Source organism: Enoplosus armatus, chromosome 17 (assembly GCF_043641665.1).
Source record: "Enoplosus armatus isolate fEnoArm2 chromosome 17, fEnoArm2.hap1, whole genome shotgun sequence".
In the NCBI taxonomy this organism is placed as follows: Eukaryota; Metazoa; Chordata; class Actinopteri; order Centrarchiformes; family Enoplosidae; genus Enoplosus; species Enoplosus armatus.
In genome coordinates, this window is record NC_092196.1 from 16,508,752 (window position 1) to 16,524,585 (window position 15,834).

Sequence of the window (15,834 nt, forward strand, 5' to 3'; positions counted from 1 at the left end):
TTAACCCAGCTCTTTCCACTTTATTGACACAGAGATGCACAATTAATGTGGGTGGTAAATGATTTCTGAGGCATTCATTCTAGATGGGCATGCCTGCTGTATGCCGTTCTTACTCCCTTCCAAGTGTGACAACATTTTCAACTTCAAGATACAATTGAAATCAGCATAAAGAACAAAAATCTGCATGACTGACACTGTTGATTCATTTTAGCTTGTTGGATTATTACAGGACATCCACGTAGTATTCACCTTTCGATTACCCATCATTCTCCATAGAGAAGAGATCACTAAACACAAAGGGCATTTATGGCAATGTTAGAGCACATCCGAGGATTAACAGTCAGTTCATCAACATCTTAAAAGCACAGACTGACATCCTGACGTAAGTTAAATAGTATTCCCTTTGGACCTTTATAGCTCTGTGTGTGAGGTCAGTATGCAGTGTAATAGAGGCGTCTGCATTTGCAAAGTGTGTGTGTGTGTGTTTTTGAAATCAAACACATGAGATGCTCTGTGCACAAGATGCTGATTGTTGCTGAAGGACAATGCAGAGAGAAAGAGATAACCTGGTTACAACAATGTGGAGAAGACGGACAGGAAAATAGGAAACACTTCTGTCACTTTACTCTGAATAAGCATCTGTCAATATAATCAGTCGAGACGTTTGCACACAACAGGCCTCATTTATGATTGGTAGTGCAACACTGCCACATAGAAGAAATGCAGGTTTTACAAAAGGAAAGATTTGCATAAATAATATTAAACTAAATAAAACACAGGTAAAACAAAATGACTTCACTAAGACAAGACACATAACAGATTATTCTATTTTTGTCAGGAATGAATGAATAGTAATTTCTGAGTAGATGTTGCAGATTTAGATACTGATTCTAAAAAGTGATGAGAAGTTTAAAACAAATGCCAGTCTGACAGATAATCTTGTGGAGTGCCACTCATGTAAATTATGTAACACCCGCAATGTCGGAACTGCATCACACACAAAAATCACTATTCAACACCACACAGATCCTCAAGAGATACGTGACATTAACAGAAGAGGAGTTGTCAGATCTCAGTCCTCGAACCTCCCATCCAGGATGCTTTCGAACGTGAAGGGGAGGAACTTGAAGCCCTGGCCTGAGTAAAACTTGTTCTGGAACTCCACCCTGTAAAGAAAATAAAGATGCAATCAAAAAACAATGACCAGGAAGCCTCTCACACAATAACACAGGCACATAGCCGTGATGGCTGTTAGGTTGGGTAACGCTGTGCAGAGCAGTCGTGGCTGATGACCCCTGCTCTTCATTCCACAGTCTACATTCACCTGCACCCACTCATGTCTATGTCCCTGCTCCTGGACCCGATCCTGGGGACTGACACCTAAGCCTCTTCCCTTCTGGAAAATAATCAGGATATTTTTAAAAGGTGAATGCTAAGTGACGGCTGGATGACCTTTTAACTGAGGAGCCATGAATACCTGCCATTCCATAGTCTGTGTGAAGGAAAGTAGACGAGGAGGTGATAGTCGTTTTAAAAAATATTACTATACCCTGCATTTTTTCTTGCAAAAGCCGTCAGGAACAATCCAAACTGGTGCCCATTAGTGTTAAATAAATCCCAAAAACATAAAAAGATATTTAGACTTGAAGGTATCTACAAGTCTCATCTGTAAGACAGTATATTAGTATTTAAGGTCTCCAGGAAAATCTCTAGACAGATTAGCACCTAATGGCCAACTAAATTTTGTCCGTCTCTACTTTGAGAAACAGACTTTACATGTGACTTTCAGAAGTCACATTATGCCCTGATGCAATCATTAGAAATCAAATATTATGACTGGTGTTTCATATTAGCTTCCCTGCATACAAAACTGCACCTGATTGTCCCAGAAGGTCATTTAGTGAAAGCTCAGCCAGCATTCCTGTGTAAAGGATAATTATAGAGAAGAGTGGCTGCGACGCAGGCATGCTCTGTAAATGTGCCAGTGGATTATAAAACCAGGATGACATTCAGCAGCCAGACAAAGACATTAATTAGGGGCCAGCAAAGGCTCATCCCGGTCATAGCAAGGAGTCGCAGACTGTTCTGTACCCAACACACGCAGCAAAAATGGAAAGCACAACACTGACTAGAGCCAGACATGTTCCAGGCTATAGGCCAGGAAAGAGAAACTAAAATTTGTTAGCTTCTAATTGGCACACACCCTGTTTGACTGGCAGACACACCCTGGCACTTTTTTACTGTGTGAAATCACTTACAAACAACCGCAGGAGCTTCTCATTTATACAACTGTTTCAGTGCACCCTGGGATAGTCCTCTGAGAAACAGTTAAGGTAAAACTACCCTGCAGATGGTGCTATGGGACTGTTGTTTACGGTGCTTAGTCATTTGGCATTTGTAAAGTCCTCCTCTTTTAAATAGCAAACAGTGTACAGGAACTTTGTTTTGGATTAACGCATGTTGTGTATAAAACCTCTGAATGCTGGATGAGATGTTGAAAATTGTACACTAGGCTGAATGCTTTTTTTGTCATATAGGTAGGGGGGGGGGGGGGGGGGGTTAAAAAAATGAGCACCTATCTTTATAATGCAATTCATACACCAACATCAACACCCCTTTCAAACAATTAAAAACTGAACATAATAAAAAAACTGAACATCCACAGATGAAACTGACAAATGCAACAAACAAACACAATTACCCAACTTACCAGTGCAGTCGCAGTGCATGCAAGAAGGCTGACAGGCCTTCCATAATGAGAAGAATGGCAACTGTGAGAACAGCAAAGAAGAAAAAGACTATGACGAGAAGGAAGAAGCCTCCGAGGCTGCTGGTAGAAAGGCCGATGTGCATCACCATGGACCACAGTACCTCTGACAACTCTGTGCATGGGACAAAGAAAGTACACAGATTTCAGGGCTGCGATGAACTTGAGTGTAAGCAGTCCATTTCAGTGTAGATATTGCTAGTGATAGTGTTCATTTAGTCAAACCTTGATGATGAAGGTAGGAAAAGTGTGACTTACGTGCATGAGCCAGACTGAGGGCCCAAAGCCTCAGATAGGAAGCTGTGTTGGAGATACAGCCCAAGCAGTACTCTATGGTGTGGATCGCCTGATGCACTGCCACATCCGCAAAGTTAAACTGTGGGACAGAGACACAACATCAAAACATAACTGCATGTCAGCATGAATCTCTAGAAAACAACATCTCTAAGACAGGTCCTGAGGTCCACATAGGAGGGGTCTGGTTCATTGTGCGTGCATGATCATTCAGGTAATTGATAGGAAAACCATTTGCGACTGTAGATCAGGAAAGCCCCCCAAATCAGAAGAGGCATTGTCGTCTTAGAACCCTGTAAACCCAAAGAATCAGCTGCCCTGCTGATGCCTCATGCACATCACCGTGACTGTAAGGAAGCACTGGCCTACTGGCACCCACTGCTTGTGGAATCCCTGCAACCCATGTTTCAACAAGTGATTCCTGGAACACACCGACCACACAGCGACTAACACTTACATACACACTCACACAGACGCGGCTAAGAGCAGAAGGCAATGGCTGACAACATATTTAGACAACAAAGCGAGCGGCAGAAAGAGACAGAATTCCTAGACATGCACTTTGACAGGAGGGGATAGGTTGCAGGGTGGAGGTGCAGCATTAGCTCCTGTCCTACCTCTTCCTCCTCGCGGGCCTTGATAGCAGGTGACAAAAGGCAGCGCTTGGTTATTCACAACACACACAGACAGACATCAGTAAACAGAAAAAGTAACAAGAGAAACCAGTTACTTACTTAAAAAAAGGGTGAACAGAACATTACAGGATGACAACACTCACATGTTCAGTCAGGGCATTTTTTAAAGAGGTCCTCATAAAACAAATCACAATTCAGCACAACTGTTTCCTGGTAGTGTTAAAGCTCTTCAGGATGTACAAGAAGTTAAATCAGCCGGAATATTCTTTATAACAACTGCACACAAAACAGGACAAAATAAGAAACACAGAACTATTCCACAAAAAGGTACAGTAAAGTTATTACATTTCTTAATTCAATCTTAATTCAAGCATTTACTATACTCAGTGTGGCAGTGTGGAGCTTGTTAAAACCTTTTAGCCAAACCGGACCTTCATCCATAATTGATGTTTTGAATTGCCACAGTGGAAGTGGAAACATGAGGTATCGGTTTCTGTTTCCAACTGTGGCTGAGAGACTGAATTATTCAAAGATGTGAGTAGATCCTATAACCTGTGTTCCCCCCACCTCCCTCACCAAACTGCTGGCCTGTCATTACTTAGCTTTGTGAGCAAGAGGGACAAAATGATGAGGACATGTCTCTTTTACCTCAGGCTCCTCCTCAGAGTGCTGTGAGAGCTGGTCATGCTGGATGATTTCAGCCTCATCCTCAGTGGGCCCGTTGCCCACCCTGATCCCTCCAAAGTTCTCTGTACCCTGACACAGAAGGGTAAGATAACCAAATTAAAAAGGGATAAATAATCAATTATTGTGTTTATAATTGAGGTACAGTGTGTAATTTCAAGTGATACCACTTGCAGGTCTGCTTCAACCTACCAGGTTTGTCCGCCACAAATGCTGTCTCCGCAGAACTAGAGTTTTCACTATTAACATACAGGGAACACAAGCCAAGGCGATTACCACCAAGAGTGATTGTACACCCATCTGCATATTCAGGGGAGAAGAGAGAAAGAAAAACATTTAAGAAGGACAACCAGCTTGCTACAGTTCATGTCAGGATAAAAGGATGGATGTAGGTAAATAACAAGTGTATCTGACCTGTCCTCTGTAGAGAGGTTTGTTACTGGGGTCGCTGTAGTTGAAGAGAAACATGTTGATAAAGGCGATGAGGAGACTGGGAGCATCCCTGGAGGTGCGTGCATCGTATGCGACCCACTTATAGAAGACAAGGATGGCTAGGTAGCCAAACAGACTGGACATGAAGACGATCTCTGGGATAAATCCCAAGTAGATATTCAGTGGCTTCTTGAAATACCTGCAGAGAACAAACAGTCACTTTGGCAACCACTCACAAATTCAAAGAGTAAGAAAGACGACAAGAAATGCATGTATAAATGGGGAGGAAAATCTCACAGGTGGTTGAAGAGACTGAGAGAAACTCCGAACAGCATGTGGATGACTCCCAGGACAACAGACATCTTCATCTTGAATGAGTTCAGGAACGTCAGCTTGTTGGTGGCAATGTTCCATATCTGAGAGACAAAATGGTCAAAATCAAATAGCACAATATTTTAATAATAATTAATGTTCAGTATCTTTTCATTGAAAGTGGGCTTTATGCTGTAATGATATTCAATTACAATAAACCTAGTTATAGAAGCAAGTTTATGTTTGCAGTGTAGCAACAAGCCATTATTAATGATTTATTTCTAATTGATATATAATCATTTTCTAAGACATGCCTTGAAAGCATGTGATGAGTAACAACGACGCTAGTTTGTATTTAGCAGAATAAAGAGAATACAGATAAAAAATAAAAATATTCACCGGATCGATGCCAATGGGGTACGGCCCATTGAACACTCCATCTATTGCTGGGTCCAATTGCAAAACTTTATTGCCTTCTAGTGTTTCAAACCTGAACAAGAGAAGAACACCAATCAGTTTTGTGACTTGAATTACTGCACACCTACAGCAGGAACAGGAAAAGCTCCAGTCAGTTATTACCAATTACACTTACGTCCAGTTGCCACCTAGTCGAGGGTCGAACATGGGCCTGACACTCCAGCCAGAGCCAAACACGTTGAGGGACTTGGAGAAGCAGTCGTTGTAAATGATCCCAGTATAGATTGAGAAGATTCCCATTAGCAGGATGATGTAACGTCCAGCAAACACCATGCTGAACATCTGCCACAAAACAATCAATGAGAGATAAGCTGAAATCAAATGGGTTTCTCAAACTAGAAAAGCTGCATCTCTGCAATTATGATCATAATTCCACAGAAGCACCGAGCCCTGTGCAGCTCTGGGGAAGCTGCATCACCAGTAAGGATGGTGGAGGGCAGATGAGATGGCCATGATGGGATCCATACCTCATTATCGTTCTTCTGGGCCATCAGCCTGCTCTCTCTCAACACAAGGTACAGGGCAGCACAGGTCATGAGTACCCCATGGCCCAGGTCACCAAACATAACCGCAAATAGGAAGGGGAAGGTGATGATGGTGTATGGCGCTGGAGACAAGGAGGTAAGGAGGCAGGCATCACATGAGGGGAGGGTGGTGTGGCAGGTGAACCAACATATGAGTGAAACATGTCACGATACACATACATGTCCCAACAAGGTGATAATGGGTGATGAGGCACAGTAGGCAGCAAGCCTTTCAGTGCAGTTCAATACTACAGGCACCTTTGTAAACAGACTTTTAAACAAAAAGTTCAACTGCGTTAAAAGATGCAGGATAACACTGACGGTCTAGGTAATGACAGACACAGGAGTTTTAGGGATGTACAGAGAAGGTGTGACACATGCTTACCTGGGTTAATCTCACGGTAGCTGCCTATTCCATAGGCATCCACAATGTTTTGGAAGCCTGAGGTGAACTTGTTTGTCTTGTTGTATGTGGGTGGGGTCTGCTTGGTCTGCATCCTATTGAGGATGGAAGGCACAGTGGAGCCGCTCTTCTCCTAAAGCACAGAACACAATGCCATGCAACACAAGATTGTGGCACACATTAGTTTTCTTTCACAGACCTGAACTACTAGAACATTTCAGAAATGGACTAGAAATCTCCTTCTGTTGTACAAGCAAACACAGGCCATTCAAGAGTTTGGAAGCAATGAAATCCTAGATATATCATCCTAGAGATATTCAAAAAACCTACACATTTTTGTAATTCTCAACATTCAGCCAAAATATTTTACAGAACTTATTTTTTTTCGTCTCAAATACCACTTACATAAGGTTTGAATAAAATCTTAAATGTAAACAGAAAGCTCTATTTGCTTTGACAGGGACTGGCCCTACAAACAAAAGCAGGAGTATGCTGCCAGCTGAACACTGGTTGCACTGACGTAGTTTAGACGTGCTGGTTTCAAACAGGTTCTGCTACATTCAACATATGACCAGGTAAACTTTAACCGAACTCTACTTTCTAAGAGAGAAAGGGGGACCTTGTGTAACTGTGCCTACCAAATATGAACTAAACCTACTAAATGGTGAATATTTTCCTTAAACATAAACTCACCGTCCCCCTGCGCAGGGCAAACTGGATGGAGTCCAGGTCGGAGACGGGACACCACACCTCAGCGATCAGACACTTCTGAGTGACATCAATGTTGCAGAGGTTGAGGGTGTGGTAGATGGCCTTCATCTTCCTCACCTTGATGAACCACACTCTGACTGTCTTGGCGGCAGCCTGCAGGACCCTCTGCCTGTGATCCTCAGTCTGGTTCAGCACCTTTGGGGGGGGTCGTGGTCAGAGGAAAATCTTTTACATGACTGTATTATTATTGATTACCTTATAATCACATTTCTATTTAATTCTGATTTTGTGGCAAGTTTTTATGCAATCTGTTTCATGTTGGTTGCCAATCTTGGCCAAAACAGTCTTTAAAAAAGAGATTTTGAATCTCAGTGAGGCTTTTCTGGTTAAATAAAAACAAAAAACAAAACAAATATCTCCTATGTATTGACAACAGTGGGAAGATGAACCTAATGTTTACAGTTCTGGAGCCAAATAATGCTAAAATAAATATCCGCTGAGGGAGCAAACAACTACTCCTGTCATTTTGGATCACCCTGTGCTTTTCTAGGAACTACAAGAGGATCTGAGGGAGGGTCATTTTTCACTTAATCAGAAATGACAAACTACTTGTTACAATGACCAGTGTACAATTATTAGGCTAACCAAAATGTTATTGAAGAGCTATTGTACCAGCATGTTCTAGTTATTACAAACCATTTACCATCTATAAGTCTATCTAAATAGATTTAAGTCACAGCTATGTGCTTTGCAATATCCACTACAATCAGAAAAGGCTATCATAACAAGAAAACCAAAAATAGCAGCAATGAATCATACATTCCTTGATATTCATGGAAAAGGTTCGCATTTACTGAGGTGATTAGTGAGCAGTAAGTCATATATTTAAAGAGCAACAGACTGTCTAATACATTAGGTTTTCCCAAAAGAGATATAGGATATTCCAAGGTATGCTACTGTATGACTCACATTTAACGCAGAGTCCCATGATCAGCAAATAGCAGGATATCTAAGCTCTGTGCTGTCTGCCTACAGTCTCGCCTGCTGTAGAGAGGCTTAATGGCCCACACATTGCTGAATGCCATCCAAATAGCTTGACATTCTTCCTCATCCATGCCATTCTGTCATTCAGCTCTTATGCCCATGTAGCGACAAGCATAGCACTGCATCCACAAGCACAAGATCCACATTCCCCAGTATACAAAGCCACAAGGGGATATCAATCGATCTGACAAACAGGATGTGTGCCAAACATCAAGTATCGGTCTCATACACGCTGTTTCTGTGGCTGACTGAGTGAAGTAACGTCTGTGTGACATGATGTAAAATACCGATATTGGTGGATGTGTCGTCATATGATAAACATACAAGACGGGATTCCCACAGGCTTTACCTTACACTAGATAACAAGTCACTGGGGAGGAATTCAACATGGCAGGCACAATAACAACAGTGTAGTTTCCATGGAAGGATCCTGCCTGCTGGAGGACATTTCTTATGTGTTGATGAGGAACCAATAACTGAGCCATTATTCCCCAAACTAACAGAGCAAGGTGTTAACAAGAGAGGATTGCAGGTCAAATGAGAGTCAGGCAGTTACTGCTGGTGGTGCTCATGTGTGCAGTCATGCTTGGAGTTCACCCACTTTAGTCACATTTCATCAGCCTAAGCATTGTAATGAAAACATTGTGACATGGAGGACGTGATGATTTCTAAAGCCAATGCGTACCAGTATTAAAAAATGTACTATTGGCAAATTTACAGTACATTTTGTCTGTCAAACAAGTGACAGAGAGGTCTTCCTGCTGTTTTAGTCACCTAAAGAGCAGTTATGATTGCAAACCACCTTCTCTAACATCCTTTCAGTATTCATATCACTCTCTTTCTATGATTTACATCAGTGGCAAGTGAAGCAAACAGTTGAGTTTTCTAGGAGCTGTCATTTGTGCAACCTAAATCAAATGGATTTATTGCTGACAAAATATCTGGCTTGGAGACTAAGCAGGAAGCTGAGAATGAACTGTAAAAAGCAGATGTGTCTTCGTGCCTTATGAAATTTCCTTTACAGACACTTTGCGGTAGAATTCTGAAAAATCTCTTCCTGACCAGGCAGAAACAAAAAAAAAAGAGAACTAACCAGTGCAAGTGTGTTTTATACAAGTAAGTGAGTCAACATTGCGTGGATGTTTTCCCTGCCAGTGAATTTACCATTTGCAGGTCCTCGATGCGTGCATTCACCCCTGCTAGCATCTCTTTCCTCTCCTGGGGTGTTTCTGGACATGGGTACAAGGTTGCTCTGAACCTGAAGATGGATGAAGAAGGACAGATCTGTTGGCCAACACTTCATAAAATTATACAAATGCTGGCCAGTCACTTACCCCTCACAGATCTTCTTGACTCTATTCTTAAGCTGGTCTCCCTGGAAGAAGATGATGAAGACAGACTTGTGGACCTGGTCCCCCTGTGGAAACGTCACACAGTTAGGACTTTGTCTAAATCTCTACTCAACTTATTGTAAGATTTAATGAATCAGTTTTTAGAGACTACTGAACATGACTTTTGTTTATTAAACAATACTAACAGTAGTCGGGTCCTCCAGCGGATCTTCAATGTCTGCCTGCCTCAGAAACACATTTCCTCTGCAAACTCTCCACAGCATCCTCTCAAATGTGGGAATACGTTCCCTGCCAATGACTCCAGCCACAAATCTATAACAGATGGAAAGATTCTGTCATCGTTGTTGTTGGTTATCTGGGCTGGTATTGATAAAACTTCAAGAGTAAAAAAATCCTGAAATAAATGATGAGCTGGGCCCTTTATATATAGAAGCTAAAAGTAACTTTCAGAAAAGTTATGATTCTCTACTGCTAATGGCTCCAATGTCATTGCCTCAACAACATAATAATTATTGCACTTCTATAATTTATACACATAGATCATTTTTCATGTTTTAAAGCCAGGGTCATGCTTGAACAGCTGGAATGGGCCTTATGTGAATGCTAAGCAACTTTAATTCTTGCTCAACAAAATATCAAATGAAAGATAAATAACAATTCCTTTTAGTGACATAAGACAGTTGAACTATCTTTATATTGTCAGTCAGTTTTCACCACAATATAGGACAAGTTGGCTGTGTATTGTCTATTCTTTGGTTCTGTCTTAAGGAAAAGCTGATCACGGAGACAACATTGACTGAAATGTCTATACTAATAGGAATTACATTTGTGAATGTGGATTCTGAACAGATTTCCGCTTCAGGTGACCTTTGCTATCTGACTAAGCTGGGCAGCCTGAGCTGGTGTGTGGGAGGTGATTGGCTAGTTCTTGACGCTCTGGTTTCAGACACAGATGGCGGAAGTGCACAAAATGGAAATCTCCAAAAGAAGCTGAATCCTTTTGAATTATGGAAGACAGACTCACCCCAGTCGGAGGGCAGCCCCTCGGTTAGCCTCATTAAGGTCCAAGGGGGCGGATGACTCCTCCAGTAAACTGGGATCCTCCATCTGCATGAAAGCCAGTTAACAAATCATCAGCTACAGTGACATAATCATTACTGGAACTACATTACCACATATACATACTTCTCAGACATTTTATTTACATGAATGTTGAGATTTGGACAGGAGAAAGAGCTAGTTACTATCTGAACAACTACGCATTTGGCTAAATGATTCACCTCAATTAAAGCTCATAACAAACTTGTAAAAGATGACTCAACATTGTATGTCAACCCAGTTTTGCTTGTGAAGGCAATGAAGTGGAATTGGTGTTGAGCAAAGGTGGGCAGGCAAGGCTTTCTTCTGGCAAATGAAAAGTGTGCACAGAATAAAATCTTTGCAAAGTATTATACAGCAGTGGAATTGCAGGATATTAACTAATGTGAATAGCTGGTGCGAATGGGCCATGTGAGCAACTATAAATGATCACGAGTGAAACACCTTTTGGCAACTCAAGCAGCGATAAGTGCTCCTTTGTGTGTGTGTGTGTGTGTGTGTGTGTGTGTAACATCAGTGCAGATGGCTTATCAGCAGAATCTGTATTACAAACCAAACCAAACCAGAAATGGCTGAGTTTCGACCACTGCAACATTGAACATTAAAGAATTAAAGTTTTGGTTTTACAATAACCCATCGATATAAATAAAATAGTCCATTTGTTTCTCAAGCTGTATTTAGTGGTTTTAGATGTTACAACAATGGCGATAAACAATTCTGAAAGTAAAAGTCACACTTCTTTCAGGCCACCACAATGTTAGTAAAATAAAAAAACCTCAGCACATTGTTTTCAAGGGCCTATGTGCTCAGTCAAGCTGACCTCATCAAAAAACTGTTGTGTGCGACGCAGGATGTGCTTGAGCTCAGTCAGTTCCAGGAAGTTCTTCTTTAGGGCTTCTTGGTTGGTGTTTATTTCTTTCAGCTCATTCTCAAGCTTCTCAAATGTGGCCTGTGGGGAGATGTACCGAGGGGTCAAACGAGGGACACAGTCGATGATAGAGAGTACAGTTTATCTTTAAGAGAGAGAGAGCAGTCACCTCCAGGTCGATCATGTCCCTTGGGAAGGGGACTTCAGGGTTCTCTCCTGTGTCAACCATTGGGATGTTGGCCTTCTTTATTTCTTTCTCCACAAATCCTGCGAGATAGAAGTTACAAGGTAAAAAGATGGGTACAGGTGTACATCTAGTCATTTTACGCTGGATAAGGAATCACCCCTCCTCATAAGCATAGTGAGCGCTAAGCTTAGGGATCCACCTCTCTATGAAGGCCCTTTAAAAGGGTGGTAATTAAGTTGTGTTCAGAAGACTGAGTGGCAGCACTGTTAACTTCCACCCAGCGCTCCTGTAAAGGCAGAGGCAGTTCACTTACTCAGTTTGCGATCCATCTCCTCACATCGTCGTACTTCATTGACAAACTTGCGTTGGAACACATTCACATCAGGATTTAGCTGCATGAAAAAAGACAAAGAACAGAAGTGGGGGTGAAACAGAACATAGACTGTCATGTTTACAAAGACATGACAAAAAAAGATAAAAACTGTGCCTCAGTAACATTCATAAAATCAGAATGAGTGCCAAACCAAGTACACGCATATACATCAGTAACCTAAATTGCACCAATCTCAATAATTTAATGAGTTGCCCAAACTATGCATAGCTATCCACTGACTACCCTTTATCTACCCTTAATCTATCCATTGTTAACCATTAATAAGGTCTTTTTTGAAAGTCTATCGATAAACTCTCCTAAGAAATGTAACAAAACTAATTTTCTACATTAACATTTAAAAATATTATATATTCTGCTGGAGTGAGTCAGACTTGAATTTGATTAAAATGATTAAGATACCACTGTTAATGCACAGACCTACTCTGTTACAGCCCATCCTATATCCTAGCACAAAGCTTCCCTCAGGGCTCGTCAGGAATGGGCTTTCTCATGTGTGGAATGAGGGGTCAGCTGTGAGCACATGATGAACATGATGCAGAAGGCATGCACTTTCTCAACAATGTCCCTGATGTGGTCATTTTTATCAACACAACAAATGACACTGATGATTTAAGCGTGTCCCCCCCAAAGCCCTTTAAACAACAGGTGCCAGTTTTGGAAAGTATGTTTCAGTTGGGAGAAAATGGCAAACCAAAGCAGAAATTGTAGATAACAAAGTAATCATGATTCAGAGGACAACAGGACAACAGTTGACTTACGTCACGAAACTGCACCATGCCGATCTCTCCCAGTTCACTGACACAACAGTAGGCAGCTTCTGACTGGAGGAAGAGCTGAGCCAGTGTCATCTCTTCACTTCTGAAGAGTTCCCCCATGTTGCTGAAGGATGTGAGTGCTCAGCACCCTTCAAATCGAGCAGAAACTCTAGAGACTGAACATTGATATTGTCCATTAGTAAGACTTAAATGCTAGCTGACTTGATTATCAGTTGAACACACACTGTATACTGTATCAGAGACAACCTCAAGCAAAACAAATTTTTTAATTTTTTCACAACAGTTTTCTCTACATGGCACACTGGTGTCGAAATCAATTACGAGGGAGGCCTATATCAGATGCGTGTTAGTTTAGCACAAGGGTGAGAGGCTGACATGTGATGAAAAGTGAAAAGTGAAAAGAAAAAAATCTGTGTGCTCCCATGCTGATCTCATGATCAGTGCAGGAATGTAGTTCTGCTGAAAAATACCTTTTCTCTGTAACATTACAATATAGGGGACTTTGAAGTGGCTATAATTTCTATTGTGGATGCAAAGCATTGGTTAGTAGTCAATGTCGGTATAATGCTGTTTCTGTAATACTGAATGTGAAGATTTTTTCAGAATATCTTGTGGCTAAGCAGCATAACCTCCAACTGCAAAACGACCACACAGGGCTTATCTGTGGATTACAGGGTAGCATGTGACCTGTAGCTCTAGTAAGCCTCAATGCTCCCACTGTATCAACGCAAAACGCTCATTATCTGACTTAACACGGCAGAACACGTTTGCTTGACGTCATGAAACTTGCCAAAACTACACACTTTAAACATGTCGTATTTGGCTAATCGATAAACACGTCAGACAGCTAAATTAACTAGCTTAGCGACGTCCCCTGACTACCGCACCTTCACCTGTCAAAGCTGGTGTCAACGCTAATGGATACTAACAAACTACATTAACGTGTCAATCGATCCACCAAACATACTAACATCGCGTAATGCAATAACGTAGCACATCCAGACAGTTATAACGTTAGCTAATTAGCTAGCGTTACCGTTATTTAACGTTAACAAAACACCATTAGTTGTCGGGTGCTAGTCAGATTAGCAAGCGTTAGTTAAAGTGTAAGTTTAATATTACGAACAAGATAATGTTGTGCAACAGACTATTATCTGTAGTGAGATTAATATTAACTTTGTATGACATCAGGCTGTTAGTTAGCTAACTGACATAACAGTAAACCCAGCTCCGTTTACATTTAAAGAGGGTGCGGGGCTAACAAGATAGCTAACGCTAATTTAGCGCACCTGTTGCTCAATATTTGACTTACCCCACAATAATAACATCAACGCTACGTAGTGTCAATCATTTATAGTCTCAATTACCTTATAAATAAGTAATAGTTTTCAGCTCAGGTCCCTTACTGTTGAGGTGGAGATTCTGTCTCTCTAGTCTTAGCTTTCCTCCTTGGTTTCCTCTTTGCTGTTTGTTGTGGACTGGTCGGTGGTTTCAAGCAGACAGCTCTTCTTCTTCTGCTGCAGCTTTGAAGTTTTACGGTACGGTACATTTACCATTTACGTCCTTAACGTTGCATTACTGCCACCTTCTGGATAGTCGTTTAATTAGTCCAGTGGCCCTCCAGAAGATACTTTTTACACTTTTATATTTGCCCTGTTTTTCTCAATTGTGTGGCATCACTTGTCTCTCTTCGGTATATTTTCTGTATGTGACTAGAATTTTCCTATCATGAAAAGTATGTCCAATCGTCAGTATGCCTATACTTGTTATTTCCTTAGTTCCCCTATCACTTACCATACTTCTTTTGGATTGTAGATGTCCTTTTGTTGTGTAATCCCAATACAAAAAATCAACAATTTCATTTTTTATCTCCTTTTTTCGTTTCACTGATCAAGTCAGTGGTGTTATTACTGTGTTATTATGTTGTAATACCCAGACAGGTCTGATGGGCCATTCTTTATCATGCATTCATCATGTTACTGCTTTTACAATAACGTGGTTCCTTTCAGTTTTAGATTTAACCCCCCCCCCCCCCCCCCCTTAACCGCTTCTGCATATGAAACTTTTTCCTTCACTCTTATCTGTTGCACCTCCACCTCTCATCTCAACACTTCACAGACCCAATAAGCAACTCTGTGATGAACTCCACAGTTAAACCACTTTGGTCTCACTCCATCTCCACACTATATTCATGTTCCCCACCACACCTGGCACATCTTCGCTTTCAGTTCTATACCTTATGGCCACAATTCCTGGCAATTATAACACCTCATAGACGTTGTATTTCACAAATCCAAAGTATAGCTTCTTTGGGAGAACCTTTGTCTCACTCTACTGCACTTCTGCCTCATTTGAACTTTATTTTGAAAGTCTTAACCGGATGTCTTGCTGCGCTTATGATGTCTGCCTTGACGCCTATGAGGCCTTGAGGGCCCTCCAGTGGTCGCACTGCGTGACTACAACCATGTATGTCGTAAAAGTATCCAGATTTATTTTATTCGTTTTTTGACAGGGACAATGCTCATTATTCAACAGAAATAACAACTGTTAATGAGCCGCATCGATCAATAACACACAGTATACGACAAGGCAGTTAGTACAATCCAAACTAAATAAGAAAGGTTTGGTACAGCAAGGCAGGGTATTTTTATATGTACAGCACATTTAGTTACAGGTAAGCCCGGTGTGTTTTAAAATACATACAGCAACAAGTGACATTTACAGAAAAATATATTACATGAAATGCAAGAAAATGCAACAGCAACAAATGAAAAGAGATAAGAAAAAGAAAACGAGTAGATTGCTGCAATTTGAATTTATAATCATGAGTTTATACTGCTCTCTGGTGGTCACTATATGTAACTGAACTCTAGCTA

At 41.2% G+C, this 15,834-nt stretch overlaps 1 protein-coding gene across 3 annotated transcripts; it reads right to left on the reverse strand.

The window, feature by feature from the left end:
• atp6v0a1a (ATPase H+ transporting V0 subunit a1a) lies at positions 1-14,406 on the reverse strand. Of its 3 annotated transcripts, none has more exons than XM_070923998.1 (22): positions 14,365-14,406; positions 12,941-13,113; positions 12,102-12,180; positions 11,771-11,868; positions 11,554-11,682; positions 10,660-10,742; positions 9,821-9,947; positions 9,618-9,700; positions 9,448-9,541; positions 7,222-7,434; positions 6,511-6,661; positions 6,069-6,208; positions 5,717-5,883; positions 5,524-5,614; positions 5,110-5,228; positions 4,795-5,011; positions 4,573-4,680; positions 4,345-4,452; positions 3,679-3,696; positions 3,026-3,143; positions 2,711-2,882; positions 1-1,166 (listed from the first exon to the last, which is right to left on the reverse strand). In XM_070923998.1, exons 2-22 carry the CDS (start codon positions 13,055-13,057, stop codon positions 1,073-1,075), a joined length of 2,526 nt encoding a protein of 841 aa, XP_070780099.1. In that variant the 5' UTR covers positions 13,058-13,113; positions 14,365-14,406; the 3' UTR covers positions 1-1,072. The 3 variants fall into 3 exon arrangements, with proteins under 3 accessions (XP_070780099.1, XP_070780097.1, XP_070780100.1); XM_070923996.1 differs by having other exon boundaries at positions 3,679-3,723; XM_070923999.1 differs by lacking the exon at positions 3,679-3,696.
• Positions 14,407-15,834: the final 1,428 nt, after the last annotated feature.

What these genes read in the sequence shown, in the direction of transcription:
- atp6v0a1a (XM_070923996.1), bottom strand. Translation starts at nt 13,057, where the DNA reads ATGGGGGAACTCTTCAGAAGTGAAGAGATGACACTGGCTCAGCTCTTC. An exon ending in CACAACAGTTTTTTGATGAG is followed by an intron (nt 10,743 to 11,553) that starts GTCAGCTTGACT and finishes GCTTTCATGCAG; the next exon opens with ATGGAGGATCCCAGTTTACT. An exon ending in CTACCGTGAGATTAACCCAG is followed by an intron (nt 6,209 to 6,510) that starts GTAAGCATGTGT and finishes CCTTGTCTCCAG; the next exon opens with CGCCATACACCATCATCACC.